The 20385-nt window shown below is 38.9% G+C and overlaps 2 protein-coding genes across 2 annotated transcripts; both read right to left on the bottom strand.

The window, feature by feature from the left end:
• Positions 1-2495: 2495 nt before the first annotated feature.
• On the bottom strand, positions 2496-17578 carry tmem201 (transmembrane protein 201). The gene is made up of 11 exons (XM_020632291.3): positions 17355-17578; positions 16677-16797; positions 16366-16560; positions 16080-16259; positions 15544-15905; positions 15257-15457; positions 9798-10018; positions 8622-8684; positions 7875-8117; positions 7571-7699; positions 2496-6393 (listed from the first exon to the last, which is right to left on the bottom strand). The coding sequence occupies exons 1-11, from the start codon at positions 17462-17464 to the stop codon at positions 6296-6298; spliced, it is 1923 nt and encodes a 640-aa protein (XP_020487947.1). The 5' UTR covers positions 17465-17578; the 3' UTR covers positions 2496-6295.
• A 751-nt stretch (positions 17579-18329) lies between these two features.
• On the bottom strand, positions 18330-19602 carry foxl2l (forkhead box L2-like). Its single transcript, XM_020632202.3, has one exon. It carries the CDS (start codon positions 19455-19457, stop codon positions 18690-18692), a length of 768 nt encoding a protein of 255 aa, XP_020487858.2. The 5' UTR covers positions 19458-19602; the 3' UTR covers positions 18330-18689.
• Between the last annotated feature and the right edge of the window lie 783 nt (positions 19603-20385).

Genomic DNA, 20385 nt, shown 5'->3' with positions numbered 1-20385 from the left:
AAAACATTGTTTAGAACCGTGAATGCATTTATTTAAGTATATGTCTGAGAACTGTTGTTTCTGGGTGATGCCCTTTTCACTCAGGAAAGTCCAGCCTTTTGAAAGGTTAGAGTTTCTTGGTCTATATTTATAAAGGAGACAGGTCAGTTTAGCATACACAAATCATGTTGATGTTTTTAAAGTTATGCAAACCGTCAACAGACAGTCGGCTATGAATAAAGATGAGCTATATACATTTGATTAAATTATTCAAAATTCAAACAATAAAACAAATAAGTTATACATATATACTTTTTGTGTGTGTGTTTGAGTTGGTTGATCTTTCGTGGGAACCAGGAGTCTTGGTGGTCTTAATCTCTAAACACTCTAGTTTCTTGTTGAATGCCATCTTAAACAGTACTACCACCATGAGATCTGGCAAACTCAGTTCATGTGGGTTATAAAAAAACCAATATGTGTTTGTGACTGCAGTGAAGCCCAGCTGGTAAAAACAGGAAGTGATTGTGGAGAAGAGAAACTTTCGGCCAGAGCTGCAGACAAAAAAAAGTTTGAACCTGTTTCGCAGCGTTCACAACTGAACAAACAAACAATTATCCACAACAAAACCCAGTCAGTAAACACATCCCAGTTTAAAACAAGTCAGTTTTATCTTTTAAAAATCATTGCATCATGTATTCAGAACTAAACTTACCTGCTCCCTCAATGAGAAGACAACGGCATTGGCTACAGTTCATATTCAAATGCATTCATTTTGATTTCCCTCCATATCTAAAACAGTTCATGGTTCTTTTCTCCTAATTTCATCCACTAAGCCACTCCTCCCAGCTCCTTTTTTTCAGTTCCAGCAGTCTCAAAAGCAACAGCCAAGAAAGCCTTCATATTTAAAGCTCCTTCAGATTGGAATAGTTTACCAGTTAATATTCGGTCCATTTCATCTCTCCAACTGTTCAAAAATGCCTTGTCTTCTTATTTCAGAACAATTTGCAACTTTCCAAGATAACACCGCTTCATCATCAAAATATTATTATGAAGTTTGTGTTAATATCTCACTGTCTTTGCTTATGACCTGTGAGTGGTCAATCCACTCCATCTTATGTTCTGCCTTGAGCAGGTTTCCCGGATCATGGATACCTTATCATTATTTGACATTAATCACTTTTTTTCACGTTTTTTTCTTTCTTGTCTTGTTCTTTCAAACGTCCTGTCTACTTTAGTCTGTGCACTGTACATTTCTGTACTCTCGGACCCCCTCGAAAACGAGATGACACATCTCAAGGGGGTTATTCCTAATAAAGAATTTAAAACAAAAATAGTATAACTACTAGCTTTCAACAGCAACTCAAATATTCCCCAACATTGTGAATGTAGCCTACAGAGTGTGGATCAATAACAAAGGGCTGTAAATAAAAATGCAAATATTGAATTTGAATTTATTCACTTTCTATTCAGGTATTAATAGGTCGGTCATGTGACTTTTTAGATGTGAGACCTGTTTACTGTGTTCAGGCTTACCCGCAGCTCTGTGGGGGGGGGACAGAGAAGGGGGTCTTGACTTCCTGAAGAAGCACTGTTGAAGCCCAGAGAGCAAAAGAAAACACCTTAAGGTTTTAAAAAAAGATTTGTGCAGTAGTGTTTGTTACATCTTTTTTTCTGTTAATAACTGTGATGCAGTTTTGGTGAAATTTCTCGAGAAAAGAAATGAAGTCAAATCATTTGCGTGGAAAATATCATGAACAAATTAAAACAATGCAAAAGATGAATTAACACTTAGGGCAAGTATCTCAGTTGTAGACTTTATATTGCTGCTGGTTTTCAGAACCATGTTTTTATCATGATTAATATATAACAAAGGACATTGTCTTAAACATTAGTGGACACAATTATGAAATTGTCTATGATAGACTGGCAGACATCAGTCAACAGAATCATGTTGATTCAGATTCCATTTGTTCAATGCCTTATAGGAATTGTTCCTGAATTTTGTACAAGACATTTTTATTCCCCCAGAGAAGAAATCAAATGTTCTGAATGACTTTGCTGATTTTCTTACTTTATCATAGTTTTCATGAGCAGAGTGACAGACAGTGTTGATGGTTGAATGTCTGGAAAACTTTAGAATACATGATCTGATGTCTCTAAAACTATCATGTTTTACTTTTGTCCATAGACCCATTTTATTTGTCCTCCACATGCTTAGTCAATAATTTATTTCTTATTCCTGCTCCCTCATCCACTCAGTCCAATTCAGTCTCATTACTACGGCAACATTAAGATGTCCGGCTTCGCTCTAACCTTCAATGTAAGCAAAGTGATGACAACGTTCAGTTAGTCGAGTCGGCCAGCAGATAGAAATGTTCCAACAAGACACTCAGACTAAAAATGTACAGAGGGGAAGATGCAGGAGACGAACTGCAGCTTGCTCTTAATGCCAAAAGGGGACACTGAATAGTGATTTCTTTGTACATGGTCAGGGCTTAAATGATTCAATACATTAATCAAGAAAGGAAATATTTTATTGAAAAAGGTGTACAACCTGATGAAACAAGCAAATAATGTTCCTTACAATACAAACAGAATCATTGCAGAACACAGTGGGTAACAACATGTCATTCTTGATTTGAAACAATGTGGATGTGAGGACCCAAGAACAATTAAAATATTCTGAAAATAAAACTTAAAATACATCATATTATCTTAAAACGAAAATATAATGAGGTTCATCTCATATCATGGCTGAATGGAAACTTAAATTCTAACAATGATGTAACTTCTTGAGCAAAATCAACATTCAACATATCAAGAACAAATGCAGAAAAAGTCTGTTAACTCACTATTCAACATACTGTATGTATCTTCAACAGGGTTTTAAATACATCAGAAAATCTTTTATGTGCTTATTTCAGTAGCATGTTTGACTTTTCTCAGGAACTCCTTTTTTAAAATCACTTTCATTCGTTCATTTATTTTGGCTCAAAATAAAAACGTCAAAAAGATCATTTCTCTTATATCACCACAATTTAAAGATAGCATTAAGTGTGTGAGAATAAGAGCTAATCCAGTAATAACTGATAAGACAACAAAATAACTCTGCTCAAAAATTCAAGTGCATGGTCATTCAACAAAGACAACAAAACATCCAGAAGTCTTAAAACATGACTTAATAAAAACAAGCCAACTGTAAACTGCTTACACAGCGTTAACACATCAAAATGCACATTCAGCCTTTTTAAACTGAAATCTTCAACATATATACAAAACAACTGTGCTCTCCATCTTTAATAGAACCATTACAAAAGCAAACATTCAATCAGAACATGCAAGCACAAACCCCTCCCACCCCAAAAAATTCAGAAAAAAGTGCACAAGTCTAAAGATCTGAGCTTTAAAATCCAGTAAGATTAGTCACAGCTCAGTACAGAGAAAAACTTCCCTCTGACTCTCTGTGCCTTTGTCAGTCAAACACCAGGCAAATTGAAAATGATTTCTTTTCAAAAATGGATAATTATAATCGTTTTCAATGTCTAATGACAGCTTTTAAACTACCAACAGACTGTTCTCTTATTCAGACATTTTCTGTAGCACATTTAAGTTTTCTCAGAAACCTAATGCTTACACAAGTTTCATGTTTCTTCATTTGTTTAAATATTGCACACGACCATAGGATCTCTTTCCTGACAATTTATACTGTGAACAATATTTATCTTTAACAGAACATTTAAAAGCCTAGTGAAATACAACTATTTAAGTGTATGACTGACATGTATCACTTAGGTGTAAAACATGTCCATAATATAAAAAATATTAACTGTATGTTAGAGCCAAACTGAGATTTTTGTTTTCCTTTCATTTAATCTCTGTATGAAATGAAAGTAACACTGTGGCTGTTTTCAAAAGCGCATACTACATAATACTATCAAATGTAGTATGCCATTCTGCATATTATGTTCAGCAGTAGTATGTATGTAGTATGACTGCCAGTAAACAGCAGCCCAGCTCATGGTAAATGCTGCTACAGTGTAGCATCCACTTACAGTGTGAAAAAAAAAGAAAAGCTGACAATTCATAGATTTTCATGATTGTTTCATGATTATTTCCATTGTTGTGATGGCTGTTGCTGTCTGTCATTTCAGTCTCTGACATGCGAGTGTGTTTGTTCTTTTACAGTGCATTCGCTTCATAATGTTGAAAATTATACCACAACACATTTAAATACTCTAATGTGAAATAGATACAAGTACAGTAAGGTCAAATATATTATGTTACTTTGTGTGTAATAATAATATAAACTTCCTGCGGCCTCTTCTTTGGGAGGGGGTAATGTGGGGAGGGGGGGTATAGAGGGATCTGTTGATGGGACAGTAAGACAGGGACTCAACTATCAGTCAGTCAGACAGACAACTTTGTAGCTTCTTGTTTACTTCATTGATCTCATCCACCGTGACTGCCACTGCTTCTGCTGAGTCACTGTCCGGTTTCACAGATGTAAAAGGATTTCGTAATTAGACTGACAAATCCTCGAAACAAACGCCGGAACTTGAAGCACTATCTTCTGCTTTTCTATGTGGTCTGGTCACTTAATCAAACCACAAACAGATTGTTTATGTTGAGACAACTCATTAACAGACAGCACAGTTGGCCACTTTCACTCTCGTTAAAAGTCAATGTACAGTACTGACTGACGATCTATTGAGCATTACGGTGTGCAGTGTGAACTCAGCCAGAGAGCCAGAAAAAAATCCAACGCAACACAAAATCATTGTGACAACCCTGCTGGTTGCTTGTTTTGCTGGTTTTGTTCTTTGTGTTTCAGGGGCCAGTAGGTGTTGCTGGGTCGCAATGGATTTGAACACCTTGGACCGGTGCCCCCAATCCAAAGTGGTTCATAAGAGCACGACCCACTCCCTCATTGTTGAGAGAAAAGAGAAGGAGACACAGCTTCCCATTAACCACACTTCTCTTTTTCACATTTCCTTTTTACACACAGATCAGAAGAACAATCATGCTTTCTTTTATATCTCATGTTTGAAAACTTAATCATTTATGTTTGAATGTTAATACAATGATGGCATGTATGCAGTCCTCGTTTCCTCATTTCACTTTGAGCTGGCCGTGAAATGTTCAGATCATTTTAAGTTTGGTCAAGTTTGTGTTTAAAAACCTCAGCCACAAGCATCCTGAATGAAACGGGGATTTTCTCTGAAAGCAGAGATCACCTCTAATTGCCTTAATATTCAGTCCCCTCATGTCTTGGTTACATGAATGTAATCAATCAGTCAATGTAAGCAAGGCCCCACATGACGAAATATTGTGTAAACTGAAGGATCTAATATGTTATGGTATCATTTTTTTGCTGTATGAAGTAACACATTAAAATCCTCTAAGTTTAATTGTTGAAGGACCCCAAAAAAGACATACAACATGTCTGAAGTCACTATTTTAAATACTAACAAAAATAAATGTTGTTCCACATCTTTATGTTTCAGTCCTGAATTTATTTTGCCTGTTGAATGTATTGTAAAAAAAAAAAAAATCTCCCCCACAAGGGAGCCGATGAGACCATGCTATCACCCCTTACAAACAAACAAACCTCGGGGACACACTAAAGCCAGTGTTATGAAAATAATAACAGTACAGAAAAAAATATGTACAAATAAAAAGAAAATCCAAAGTATCATAAAACAGCACAGACAGAAAATGCTGCTTTGTTGTTGTTGTTTTTTTTTTTTTTTTTTAAAGCTTTTTGGCTTTAGAAATTGAACAATAGTATGATTTAGTGTGAAGTAGTCACACACACATCACAATCAGTATAATATGACGTGACCCTGTGTGTAGGAGGAGCAGCGTTGGCTTGGATTGCAAATTTCACAAAACTGATTTTTAAAAGCTTTCAAGCATCAGCGCAAAACTTGAGCCTTTGAAATCCATTACACTTGCCTTTGTGTTGAAGCAAGAGCAGTCAATGTCAATGAAAAAAACAAAAAAAGGCCACAACACAAAAGTCAAAATGCTCTTGAACCTCTATAATAAATAATGATTTAAAAAAATGCTGCAGTATTTCTTCGCTGAAATTGAGCTTTGCTGTTGATTATTAAATTCACTGAATCCATGATAACTTTCCGCTGACATCGGTATTTCCACAAAGCCCAAGCAAACAAAAAGCAACTCCCAGATCGTTTGTTTCAAGTACAATTGCTGAATGACCTCCGGGTCCACAGAATTGACAGGGTTGTCTAGATCCAGAGGCCGACTCACCCTTCATGAGTCACAGGAGTAGCGCAGCAGACCCACAGAGAGTTCATCTCCAGTTGTTGTAGGTGTAATGGCCCAAAAAGAGCAGGTTGGCAGTCAGGCTCGTCAAGAGAAGCCCCGGCCAGATAAGACGTTTAAAGAAACCTGTACATTTAAGAAGCAGAGGAAGCAGAAGTTATTTCATGAAAATAATCTTCATGCATCAACAAGGCTACATTAAGGTCTCCAATGTTATAGCACAGGTATATATAGATAAGACAACCTTATTCAAGCCCAGTGTGTTCTCACTGCATAGAGTGTCTATACCTCAGTCTACACTAAGCGGAATGTACATAAGTACATTTTTAATTACAAAAATGATGACTGAATTATATTCATAAAGGGAAATGCTTATACATTTTACAACACTGTCCTAGACAAAATCTAGACTTGACATGTTCCCTAAAGAAAAAAAAACAGATTACATTGTCATACCTATCCAGAGTTTTTGTAATGATACCAGAAAGTTGTCTCAGGCTTCGCCCATTTCTCTTGAAATGATGAAAGCGCCAACACAGAATCCTATTTTCACTTTCACTTTGACTGAGCTTCATAGACAACGAGTAAAAAACGGTCAGACTTGCAGAAGGACAACCATTGCTTCAGCACTCCATAAATCAGGACTTTATGGCACAGTGGCCAGATGTAGGACCGCTTAGAGTTCGAAAACAAATGACCATCAGATTGTGAGAGGCACGATTCTCTGGTCTGATGAAACCAGGGTCGAAAAACTTTTCTTTTTTTAAAAAAATACAATGCATCATGTCTTTTGAAAATCATTCATACCCTCAGTGAAAACTTGGTCCAGAGTGCTCAGGACCCTAAACTGAGCCAAGGGTTCACCTTCATCAGGAAAAAGATCCTCAGCTAGATTCAAAATGCAGAAGTGTCATAGGGTCAATTTTGTTAAAGACCTTTAGTGGCCAAGCTAGGGCCAGGATTTGAACCACATTTCAAGTCAAGTCAAGATTCACCCCCCCAAACTTGAGCACCTTGATCTGCAACAAAAAAACGCAAGGACATTTTCTCAATTGTTTCTCAATCTGCACATTTCAAACTTGATTCAAGAGGCTTTAAAAATATGTAGAGCAAATTAAACCCTCAATCTTTAGACTTGTTATTTGTTTACAAAAGAAAAACAAACCCCGGAAGAAATTATTTTACAATGGAAAAAAAAAGGGAAAATGAACTTAAAATGAGCAGAAGAAAAATGATCCATCTAAACAGATAAACCAGAAAACTCCCTCACTCCGCCATCCCCCTCCGCCATCACTTTACTTACCTCTCTCATTAGTGGTGCTCTCTGGCGTCTCTGTTGTAGTGTCAACCCCACATACTGACGACTCCGGGGAGCTGTCTTGCTTCACCTGCTCTTCTACCACAGTTCTAACCCATAACATTGAAGTCATATCTGGAAAAAAAAGGTAATAATTCAAATCAGCTGATCATAAGTTTAATTTTGAACATAAATCTTTTCTTTGTGTCTAGGGTTTGGCCATCTTGTGGTAGAATCATGAATGGCACTCAGGTCCATAGCAAGGTATGTTTGTGCAAAATCTTAAAAGCTTAATCTCCGCTGTGGTTACCATTTTGTCTCTGGAAGGATGGAGAAGCAGGTGGTGGAGACACAGGGGGAGACATCAGCGAGGGTTCTGGCTCTGTGGAGAAAAGCCGGAGACTCTGCCCACTGATGTTGAGGCGAGCAGGGCAGATGAGAGGGCGTCTTTGTCTGGCAGAACTTGAAGTGGATGTGACTGATCCAGCTACAGAAGGAGTAGGAGAGGGGCCCGGTGATGATGGGCGGCTACCCGACTTCAGTGAAAAGTAATCTGTATCAACGGAGCAACAAAATATGTTAATCAGGAGCTCTAGAAGACTTTTTAATGCATTGTTCATATCACACATCTGCAAAACTTAACTCCTGAAGATTTCACTATATTTTTAAGGTGAGCTTAACAGCCACATTTTTTCACCCTCACTTTACCAAGAATTCCACCAGCACCCGAGCAAAATTCCCAGGTGAAGTCAGGCTGAGCCGATGTGTGAACGCAACAAAATATTCAGGAGCAATGGAGCGGTTAATACTATTAACTTAACTTATTAACTATTAGATGTTAATACTATTAACTTAATAGTTAATTATTATTAACTATTAACTTAATAGTGTTAACATCTTACGACTAGTGTAAGGTAATGAAGGTTATGAATCTGCTCAATACTCTTTTCCGCTTGATATATGCGTTTTGTTTTTTAGGAAATTTTGAAGAGTGCAGGTGAAACAGGTTAATGGTAATAGAAGGTTCAGTGGACATCACAAAATGAAGTTATAATACCTGAAGACGGAGAATCTTGGCACGCTGATGTTGGTCTGCTTCCACTAAACAGGTAACCAGAATCTGAGAGGAAACATGAATACATAATATAGTGACATCATTAAACAATACTAACTGGGCTTTACTTTAAGCCTGCATTAGTCACTTTGCCAGAAACAAATTAATCCATTACATGAGGCCAGCTCCTGTTGACAATGTTTGGCATTAAAAAACAGAAGAAGCATGTGTTAGTGATAAGAGGTGGTGGTCACATAAACTTTACAAAATTCTGCCACCTTGTGGCAAAAACAATACAGTGCAGCAATGGGGCAATAAAGATTTGTTATATTGAATAATCTGCTCTTTATTTTCATGAGTTACTGTAATTATAAAAAAGGTCAGAATGGCCAAGGCAGCGTGTTCAACCAACATAAAAGTCAGGCTTCTATCACACATGACAGAGAAGCATCGAAGCCTCAGACCTGGGAGGTGAAACTGGGTTCAAAAGTATCCATCATTAAAATTGTTAATACATTAACCTACGGTTAATACATTTTTGTGGACACCTTTAACATAACATTTCAAACTTTAAGCTTTAATTTATGTAATAAGGCGACTGGACCTTCTACTGAGGCAATGGATTTATCTCAGAAAATTCAATCCAGATCCAGATGAGAACCTGCATTTATATAACAGTATACAGTAATTTGTAGTTTTAATGATATGTTTGAGACAAACTGTAACAGTGTCTTCATTATACTCTGACTATAAGAAGTGGCTTTATGTTAAAGAAATAAAGGAAAACATTTAAGCAAATGCTGAACAGTGTATTTAACTATAATTAGGACAGACTAATATACCTAAAATGTCCTTTCTTCAAAAATAAAAACAAGAGTCTTGACCCAAATTTCTTCCAATCAGCAGAAACTGGGAAGAATTTTATCAACTATAAATCTCGTCTGTTTGCAAGGCAGAACCTGGCAAGACGCTGAAACTCAAGATTAAACTTGTCTGAGCAGCTGAATATCCCCATCTTACCCTGGGAGGGTAGTGACCAGCTACTAGGAGAAATAACTGTGAACATGTGCATGTCTCTGAAGTTAAGTTTGGACACAGCACTATTATCTTATCAAAGTGGTCCTCATCAGACAAATGCTTTTTTTCTGCCGACCTAATCCAAGTTCATTTGAATGTTACCTGTCCTGGTGAGGGAGCGGATTGTGCCGAGGCAGAGGGCTCTGCTGAGGCGGCCTGGCAGAGAGGAGGGGGAGGCCTTGCGCTCACGGGGAGTCTGTTGCTGTCGGTTGATGAGCATGGAGATGTTTGGGGGTGGGCTGGGGACGAAGGAGTCTGCCTGACCATTACAGAACAAAGGAGGGTGGCTGGTGAGGGGGGCCGAGGAGCTGCCTGAAAGGTATCTGTAACACAAAAGAAATGAGACTGTCTACAACTGGAAATTGAAATGACAAAATAACTACAAAGCTTTATGAAGACGAAACAACACATTTTAGTTTCAAGAATAAGTCAAAAGAGTGCTACAAGGACAGTGAATGACCTTCTGTCATTTATTCTTGAAAAAATAGCAGAATTGAATTTCTATCTGTTTCATAATGAAGTCAACAGAGCATTCTCAACATTATAATTGAAACCCCATTTTGTCCAAGTAGTGTCTAATGCCCGTTTTATGAGCTCTGGCAAGTGACAGCTGTCACTGAAATGCCGCTGCAGCTGTTGTGCAAAGTGCAGCAGCTGAAAGTTACTGACGAACCAAAGAGAAGTGCTACAGTGCATTATTGTTCAACTCACTCACTTTCCACAACACAGTGACACAGACATGCTAAGTGTTGATGTAGTTTATCATCAGTAGCAACTAAGCCCTGTCTTCAAACAATCCAAAGAGATGACATTTCCCTAAATTTATGAAGGTGTGTAATACCATTTCAGGATGTAAAACAAGTCAAAATTATTTTTTTAAATCATACAGAGAAGGCTCATCCTTTCACAAGTTGTTTATTTCATTCAATGTACAGCAACAATTGCTACAAAGTCTCAAAATTGGCACCTGACATCATAAGAAAGGCACCAATTTCAGCATCAATCACACTGTTTTTTTGTTTTTTTTGTTGGCGTGTGTTGCAGGAAACCTTTGAGCATGGACGGAACTCGTTTGTCAGCCGCTACCGAAGGCTTTAATAGTTACGGATCAAATATACTTCATGAGCTTATAAATACTTAGGTAGCTTAGAATACAAAGTCAGTGCATAATCTTTAAAAAAAAAAAAAACACACGATTTGGCGCTGTAGCCTTAACATATGTTTTAAAATTTTGAATTAGTGTTTCTGCAACACACACATCACATCAACATGTATGTATGACACAATCACAAATGTTAGCTACATATTGGAAATCCATACATAGTAGAAAAAGAGTAGTAAAGACCAATACATTCATGGCTGCATCGTTAGAAAAGGTAGTTCTACAGCGGTCATCGTGTAAACCCTAAATACGTTTGTAGAAATGGTTTAATGCTGTAGTTTCATCTAGCAGCCAAAATGTATGATTCACAAGAACAAGTTATAAAGCAGTGCTGTGACAGCTTCACACAACTAAAGGCTAACCGTAGCATAGCTGATCGGGTAAATACAGTAAAGGGGTGCACAATATCGGGAAAAAGCTGCAATATCTTTTCTTTCTGTGATAAATATTGTGATAAGAAAAATACAGGACATCAAACCAGACAAATGCAGTGTGTTTTTTCTATGTACATATTAGACCCGCATGACGTTAGAAAAATTGTACGATGCGGGTGACGTCACTTGTTTAATATTTCTATCACAAAATGAAGTGCGGTAAATATAACATAGTCGGTTTTGATGTCTATCTGCTGTTCTTCGTGTCACTCCTGAAGTTTAAAAACCACTTAATGGGCAAAACTAATCTGAAGGTCGCTCAGTTAGCTTTGGCTTCATCTGCCTGCATCAACATAGTGTTGAAGCACAGCCATCATACCGGGGCTTCCATCCAACAGGTCAAACATGTATTTACTGAGTGAGGAATCATTTCTTCTTTAAATATCAGCTTTATATTTTTCTTTTCCTATGGGTTAAATGTGAATGCTGATATTGCTATAAAGCTGACACTGAAACGTATTGTGCAGCCCTAATGCAGTATATTCCTAAAACACACACTTAGACTAGATATTCTACATATATCAGAGGATACCAAACATGCAAACTGGAGATTTAATGCAAACAAACTCTTAACACAGTTTATCAAACGTTAGCAAAGAAGACGTTAAAAGAAACAACAAAAACCTTCAAATACATCATTGCTGAAACACTACCTTCTATTAAAGTATTTGTCAAACGTTTGAAATATTGATTTGATGCAGTTTATCAACGGTAAAAGGGAAGTGATTCTGGGGCCCCCTTCATATCAGTTATTAGCAAGTGCTCTGGGTGATCAGATGAAGTGTATCTGTGAATGCACTTAAGAGATTCTTTAGCTCTGACTGCTAGAATGTCATTGAGCTGGACTTAAACACATTTGGCCACAATTATTTAGTCGTGAATATGCAGATATGTCTTGGGTAATGATGAAAATAGTGCCTAGTCCCACAGTAAGGCTTTTATGGACAGACCACTTTCCTGTCATTCCTACCTGAAAATTATCTATTTCATGAGTGAATTATCTCTGTATTGGATAAGAAAGCTGAAGAGAGTCAGGAATTGTTGGGACAGGAGATTGGGGGATGACGTGCTGCAAAGGGCCGATGTTGGATTCAAACCCATGGCCGCTGCGACAAGGACTGGAGCCTCTGTTAATGAGGACGCACGACATGACCTCTAGAGTCTATACTATCTGATGTCCCAGACGCATCCTATTCTCAGGTGTTTTCTGACTTACTTAGATCTGTCCATCTGTGATCCAATCACCCAGGACAGATGTTAACTTGTAGTGTAAACAGACCCAGGTAAATATAGCTAAAGCATGATGAATATAAAATTAGCATGATGAATATCATTTTACAATGTTATCACATTTTTTTAAACATAGGAGGATTGAAACTTCAAAGTACTCTTTATGTAACCATTATACATGTACAATGATTTCTCTTGACCTCCTGATGTCATGTTTTTGACTGTCAAAATGTCAAATCTAAAGCTAAGAGACTACTGGTTTGAGAACATGACTTCATCTACAGCACATCTTAACATGCAAAACAGACCCAACAGTCACTGCACTCTACCCAGCATACAACATCCAAAAACACTCTACTGCACATCTATTAGTTTCTAATAACTCTAAACACTACCATCACTTCATTAGAAATCACCTTTGTCCATTCCAACATAGTAAAACAAATCATGTCAACAGAACGAACTCGTCTAGAGATGTGATGTTAGTGCATGCAGCTGGTCTAACAGTGTGTTTCATAAATCAACACATTAGACAGCCGGTTTAGGAAAGTTTAGTGTTACTAGATCAAGAGGAGCATTATGTGAGTGTTAGACACATCTGCGTTTGAATATCTAAAACGATTATAAAAGAAACATAATTCAAACTAAAATGAACAAAACTATAAATGCAACACTTTTGTTTATGCTGCTATTTTTCTCGAGCTGAAACCAAAGATCTAAGACTATTTCTATGGACATAAGAGGACTATTCCTCTCAATTTTGAGCTCTCAGTTCAGATGTGTGTTAGTGAGCTCTTCTCCTTTGCTGAGATAATCCATCCACCTGACAGTTCTGTGGCATTTTAAAGATGCTGATCAGACAGCATGATTATTGCAAAGGCGTGCCTTAAGTTGGTCACCATAAAATGTCACTCAAAACGTGCACTTTTATCACACAGCAAACTGCGACCGACAAGTTTTGAGGGAGTGTGTAATCTGCATTCTGACTCAGGAATGTCCACCAGAGCTGTTGTCAGTTAATTGAATGTTTATATCGCCCCCATGAGCCATCTCAAATGTGGTTTCTCAGAATTTGGAAGTACATCCAACCGGCCTCACAACCTCAGATCACGTTTAACCACGCCGTATCTGGCATCTTCACCTGCAAGATCGTCTCAGACCAGCCACCGGGCTGATGAAAGAACTGGTTTGCACAAGCAAAGAATCTCTGCACAAACTGTGCAGAAACCGTCTCAGGGAAGCTCATCTGCATGCTTGCTGTCATCTGTACATCTTTGGCAAATGGTAGGCCACACCAGATACTGAACATTTGAGAGGGTTTGGCCTTTTGTGTACATAGAAAAATGCTTAGCTCTTTGATTTCAACTTGTAAGATATTGAAGCAAAAACAAAAACATTTGTGTTTATATTTTGGTTCTGTGTTCTAAATTGTTTGGACGAAAGATAACCTTTTAATTAGGACTTATCTGTAGACAGTGAACATCCTACTTTTCTAATACTGATGAGTGTGTAGTGGCTCGTTTAGATAAAAACCTACTATATGTTTGAATCTTACAGTTCTACATTACACCGGCCTGGTAGTCATCAAGAGACACCAGCTTTGATCAAGCAGACAGTAACATATGTATGTACATTCAGTGAATACTCAAAAAGGAGGAATGATCCCTTCAAATGGGAAGCTAGTACTGCTACTTTTGTTATCATTCATGCACAGCCTGCTCCGACTTCCACCTCACAAGGAAGTGTGGACAACAGGAATACAATGTAGAAATCCTTCCTTCATATTAACCCCTAACGCTCTTTCGTAAAGCGACTCGAGACGACAGTTGTTATGAATTTGCTCTAAACAAATAATGATTGATTGTTTGATATTCCTACGCTGTGGCTGTCGCTGTTAAATAATGCAATTCCAAAAATGTCAATAAATTCACAAATCGCACAGGCATGAGTTAAAACTCAACATGTCTTCAGAGGAGTCACGACCGCCTTTCAGAAAATATCTCAAGTAGTACTAGAAAAGAACGGGAGTGTTGCAGAGCCACATCTTGAAAACTGCTTGAAGGGTCTTCACAGATTAGTATTTCATGCAACAAGTAGATACACAAATCAATAAATAAGTACACTCAAAATAATTAAGATTTACACGGTCTACAAGAGGGTTAAGTAATAGTTTGGGACTTTAATGTTCAACTACCACTTCATCATTAGCTACCACTCAGTCAGTCACACATGTGTTTGGGTTAGTATGAAATACGCAATTCAATTAGTTATAGATTAAATGACAGGAACATTTTGGAGAAACATATCACAGTTTGTGAAATAAATTACTTTCTTTTCTTTAGGTTGTTCCTATTTGATCACAATATTCTTCGAAGACTAAAAAAGTTTAAAATTCTCAAACCCCAAAACACATTGGGTAACTGTAGGAGATGTGCATGTGTGCTTGAAGGTGAGTATTTGATGTACAGTATTTTAAAAAGTAGGATTCGTGTTTTCTTATGATCACAGCTCACAGATACAGTCACGTGTTTTAGGTTTATCATTTATATGTCCAAACCTCATAGTCACTCACACATTAGTTTAGGGAGATGAGGCGTAAAAATGCTCAAATTGACACGTATAGATTCCTATGTTTTGATCTAGTTCTGATAAATAAAATTCTCTAAAAGAAAGAGAACCCTCTACAAAAGCCTGCATCTAAATACACATTGGAACATCATTGCTCATATTCTGACCTTCGATATCTGGCTCTTCTTGGACCAAGGGGCTTTCGAATTGCCACAGCGGCAGCAAAGCTGACAAGGCAACAGAGGGAGAGGATACTGAGCTTTGCAGTGTCCATCCAGCTTAAGGTACCAGTCACGTAGCTTTCAGCCAAGTAGAGGAGCAGAGTGAGGAACCAAAGGACTGAGGCCGCGGCGTCAATTCTCCTCAACCTGAAAACACAGCGACACATTCACTTTTAGTTTGTTTGTTTTCACAAAACCAAATCTCAAACTACACGGAGGTAATTACTCCTTACCTCACGGGTCCAGCTAAGAAGATAGTAGTAAGACAAGTCACTAGGCCGACAGAGACCACAGCTAGCTGGTTGTCTCGTCCGTGCTGCCACACGAGCCTGGCGCTTTCGATGGCTTTGTCCGGGAGAAGCTCCTTCACACTCTGCCACAAGGGAACACCTCCGCTGGTTTCATTAATGGAGGAGGACTTGTTAGAGGCTTTTGGCTTAGGAGGAATGATCCCACCACTTAGTGTCTGTGCAGCAGGTGAAGTAAGCTGGTCCGGGGATGCGTAGAAAGATGTAGCAAGGAGGAACCCACAAATAAGGAAGGTGAGGGCACGTAGCATCACGACCCCGAGGGGAGAGGACACAGAACAGGAGCTCTGTTGGAGACACATTTTTATTGGAAACTGTTAATTCAGTCAATATTGAAACCCCTGGACTACATAACACAGTACATAGAAGTGTATTACTTCTACCACAATGCCTTACTGCGTTTCATTTCAACATGATTCTTATTTACGCACACCGTTTGTTGGTCAGGTGTCTGCACTAACCTTTATGAACCCGTTGTCTGCATCTCGAGTGCGCCTCAGCTGATGATTTAGGAGCACAGTGCGAAGTTGTCGGTTCTGATATTTGATGTAGTACTCCACAGCTGTCTGACAAGGCCTGCATAACTTATAGGTCTGCTCAAGGTGGTGCTTGTAGGCCTCAATTTCTTCATCATAGTTCTCCTACAAAAGATCAAATACAGTCCACTCAGTGTCCTACAGTTTCCAAACAGGTTAGTATAAAGATGGTGTCATAGTGAGTAGAAGAAAAAAAAAACACTGTACAAACCTCGTCCCTTGGGATAAATGACGCCAGTTGCCTGATCTTTACTGACTGGTTGTTATTGCATTTCTTGCAGAGCAGCATCTGACAGTTGACCCATTGCTGTGTCTGGGGTGTCACAGATGAGGGGAGGCTGCCACATACTCCATGGTTCAGATGTTCATTGTGCTGAGCTGGAATAGGTTTGTTGTAATCCCCATTCTAAAAAAAAAAAAAGATGAGACGATGATTAAATGGACACTTACAGTTTACAGCACATAAAAAAATAAATAAATTGACACCTTAAAAGAATAAAACCACAGGCGTAATGTACTCACACTCTGGAAGCCATTGTACTGGTCACAGTTGGTACAGTCCCAGCAGTTCCTGTTACCATAAGGAACCACTGTGTTCTCATTGCAGAACCAGCAGTTCACGTTTGCATGTATCGGCTTCTTTCTGCAAGTAAGAAATCGTGAATTGCCATGACACAATTTAAAACGTGTTTATCATTCCTGAAGAGACGGCGTTTTCCCACAGAAGAATCGCATGTTGTCTTTGGGCTGGTTAAAAAAAAAAAGCTACCCACGTTTTGATATATTATTAATGACGATTAACTTTTATGTTGTATTGAGTTAAAAGACTGCAGGTGCTTGACGTGCAAAAGTTATTCCAATGTATGAAGGCATCGGCTCGACCAAACACGATGACTCCTTACAGCTATAATAAACTAATGTGTATGCAATGGCTGAATAATCAATATTTTTGTTAAGAATTCAAAAGGATAAACACACTACTTATCGTCTTATTGATGCAACAACATGAAGTAAGTTAGCACATAAACGCTAACGCTGCTGGTAGCATAACAAAAACATTTGTAGGATAAATTAAATGCGTTGCTACATTTTTGTAGTCGGCATTATTTCTCGAATGACACAATTCCGCTGTAAAAACTCAAACACCGTCTGCTAACTTGTTCTTGCGAGCAGGTAGCTGTAAACAAACCGCCAAGTTACCTGGTGGCGAGTCTGTAGAGCAGCGTTCCTCCGGTGGCAATCGCCGTAACTCCGATCCCAGTGTACATTAGTTCAGGATACTCCAGTAAAAGCTGGTTAATCGCCTCCATTGTTGTAAAATTAGAAGCAGGTGAGATAGCAAAACATAGGAAAAGTATAACACGAGCGCTGCCGCGGAAAAACGGCGAAGAGCGCACGCGGCAAGCGATTGCCCTTTGTTAACGCCCATGCAACGGAAACGGAAGTGCGTCACGATTTGGACGCGTTCCGTTATGTTTTCAGCATTATTTAACGTCGTATTGCGCTTTAAGAAAACATTTTTTTTACTCAATTTATATTGGAGACTTTGAATGTTTTATCATAAATGTAGAATAAGGAATAGATTCAAATTCAAAGGGAAACCAGACACAACTTGTAATTTGACTAAGAGCACCGCGTAGTGTTGTGGAGATGGAGTATTTCAGTGTTGGAACGCAGGAGGGGGGACACTCGCTGTATCGGTTTCCCTCGCAAACAAGTGGTAGTTTACGGCTATGTTTATTACTGTGCACCAATCCCAGTAGATGTATGCTTTGAGGATAATCGTCTCCTGCAACATGAGCACTTTGTAAACCTGTGTTTTTAAAAGGTGCTATATAAATAAATAAAGTTATTATGTAATGTAAAACAAAAGATTTACACATGACACTTCATTTTCGAGGATATTTATTTTAATTAGGCACTACTATTAAATCAAATACTCAAAGAATAAACTAGACTATATGAGATCGTTTTATGTAGCCTATAAATAGAGAAAAATCTTAGCAAAAACCTACTTCTTACACTTTAACCAGGACAGCTGGGCTTAAATAGGTAGTCTAAACTAATAAAAGTTGACATTGCAATCAAAGTAGGCAGCTTATAAGAAATATGCTATAGACCTATAGGTTTTTTTCAACGTTGACACCCATAACAAATAGAGGATCAAGTCATTACTGATGCAAAAATAACACAAATTTATTTAATTTTAGCCGATTCCACAAACATGATGTATTTCACATACAAACATTCAGAATCGAATAAGGAAACTAATCAGTGCTTCAGTATTGCATAGCAGTTTGGTAGAATTGGATAATGCCAGAGAAAATTAATAAATAACACAGTAACGAATGGTCAGGCATTTATCAGAACAACAACAACAACAAAAAAATACAAAAAGCAAATGGGGGTTTGGAAACATATACAGGAATTCAACTCACACATTTATATGTCCATAACAAACTAACGACAGCCTAACTAAAACTGAAATACAAGAACTTTTCGTGAACTTGGCTGTCAAATGAATAACTCCAAACCTTACTGGTCAAATGATGAATGATGACATGTGAACTGCTGGCTGCAGGCCACTGACAGGCTGCTTCCCTCTGGACTCATCGGCTGGGTCACTCCGCCGTATGTGCACACGTTTTGAGGGACCAGTACGGACGGGTGGTGATGGTAACCAGTGCCACCGTATGGAGGGTGGTAAAAGTTTGGGACCGTGCAATATGTCCCGTTGGGAGACACGCTGCGGGGATGCACAGGTGGGTATCGAGAGGGCTCGGAGCCGGGAATGCACAGACCCCAGGTGCCGCTCACAAAAGGTTCTAGGTAGAGAGGTTTGGACAAGTCCACGGGGTTCCCGGTCAAGTAAGGAACGGTGGATGGTCTGTAGGGTCTCCTCACCCTCCTCCGCCGCCGGTAGTTCCCCTTCTCAAACATGTCCTCAAATGCGGGGTCCAGCATCCAAAAGTTGCCCTTCTTGTCAGCCCCAATCTCCCGGGGGACTTTGATAAAGCACTCATTGAGAGACAGATTGTGTCGTATGCTATTTTGCCAACCTTTTTTGTTCTTCTCATAGTAGGGAAAGTTGGAGATGATGAAGTCGTATATTCCGCCCAGCGTTTGTCTCTTGTCCGTAGAGTCTTCTATTGCCATAGCGATGAGAGCCACGTATGAATAGGGTGGTTTCGCCCACTGGCTTGACACCTCCTCCGCACTTCGGGGCTCAGGAGAGGGCGAGTTGGAGCTGATGTCCAGGAGCTGCACTCCCCGGTCGTCAGATGAATCCATTTTTGCCTCCATTGCGCTGGCTCAGTCTGGCTTCTGCTTGCGCGTCTGGCTTATGCAATTAAGTTGCGATCTGCCGCTAAAAGCAAGGCATCGACTGTGACTGTGTCTGCAGGTGCACAAGCTCCTCCCACAGGTAGGAGCTGCAGCTGACATCTGCTTCTTTCATCTCGCATTGTTCATACGTTGTTTATATATACTGTATCGGGCTACTGCACTGTCTGTTTAGATTAAGACAGGGGTCATAGGGTTGTGTTCTCAGGAATCCCACGCTGGAGCAAGAGGATCAAAGACTTACTGAATTGTGATTGAAGTTCAATGTCACGCCAGTTTTGTAGAGGTTAATAAGTGCACCAGGTGAACCACTAGCAGTCTTTTAAAGTAGTTCTGTTCAGTAGGCTATGAAAAGTGATAATGCATTCAAAACGATAATTTGATGTTCTACAAGGCTTCCACTTGAAGGAAAATCACTCCAAACGTAAATTCCCAAAATGTTTTTGTTGGTAATAATAAATGAAATGTATGTAGGACTATATTTTGTCACCAGTTATTTATCACAATTCCAGATATGGAATGGCTCTCCAAAGGGCTGTATGTGTGTGTGTGTGTGTGTGTGTGTGTGTGTGTGTGTGTGTGTGTGTGTGTGTGTGTGTGTGTGTGTGTGTGTGTGTGTGTGTGTGTGTGTGTGTGTGCTACATAATAAAGATACAATGTTTCAATTGCTTGTTGGAATTTTGTTCAGGTGTGGTTTCCGTGGAACTGTAGGTACAGCTAAACGTCTACACACACACACACACACACACACACACACACACACACACACACACACACACACACTCACACGCGCAGATTACATGCACCCGGTCTGCCACAGGGAAATCACGGATTGAGGCCTGTGTCAGGGTCCAGCATACCACCCACATACAGTGAGGCATGAAAAGCA

The sequence above is a fragment of the Labrus bergylta genome, chromosome 12 (assembly GCF_963930695.1).
Source record: "Labrus bergylta chromosome 12, fLabBer1.1, whole genome shotgun sequence".
NCBI classification, from domain to species: domain Eukaryota; kingdom Metazoa; phylum Chordata; class Actinopteri; order Labriformes; family Labridae; genus Labrus; species Labrus bergylta.
This window is presented reverse-complemented; position numbering and strand designations above follow the sequence as displayed.

Coding starts and splice junctions, on each gene's coding strand:
- tmem201 (XM_020632291.3), bottom strand. CDS start 17,464: ATGGAGGCGATTAACCAGCTTTTACTGGAGTATCCTGAACTAATGTAC. Junction 16,260..16,365: donor CATTTATCCCAAGGGACGAG/GTTTGTACAGTG, acceptor GATCTTTTGTAG/GAGAACTATGATGAAGAAAT. Junction 8,685..9,797: donor CCGCTCCCTCACCAGGACAG/GTAACATTCAAA, acceptor GTTTCCTCTCAG/ATTCTGGTTACCTGTTTAGT.
- foxl2l (XM_020632202.3), bottom strand. CDS start 19,457: ATGGAGGCAAAAATGGATTCATCTGACGACCGGGGAGTGCAGCTCCTG.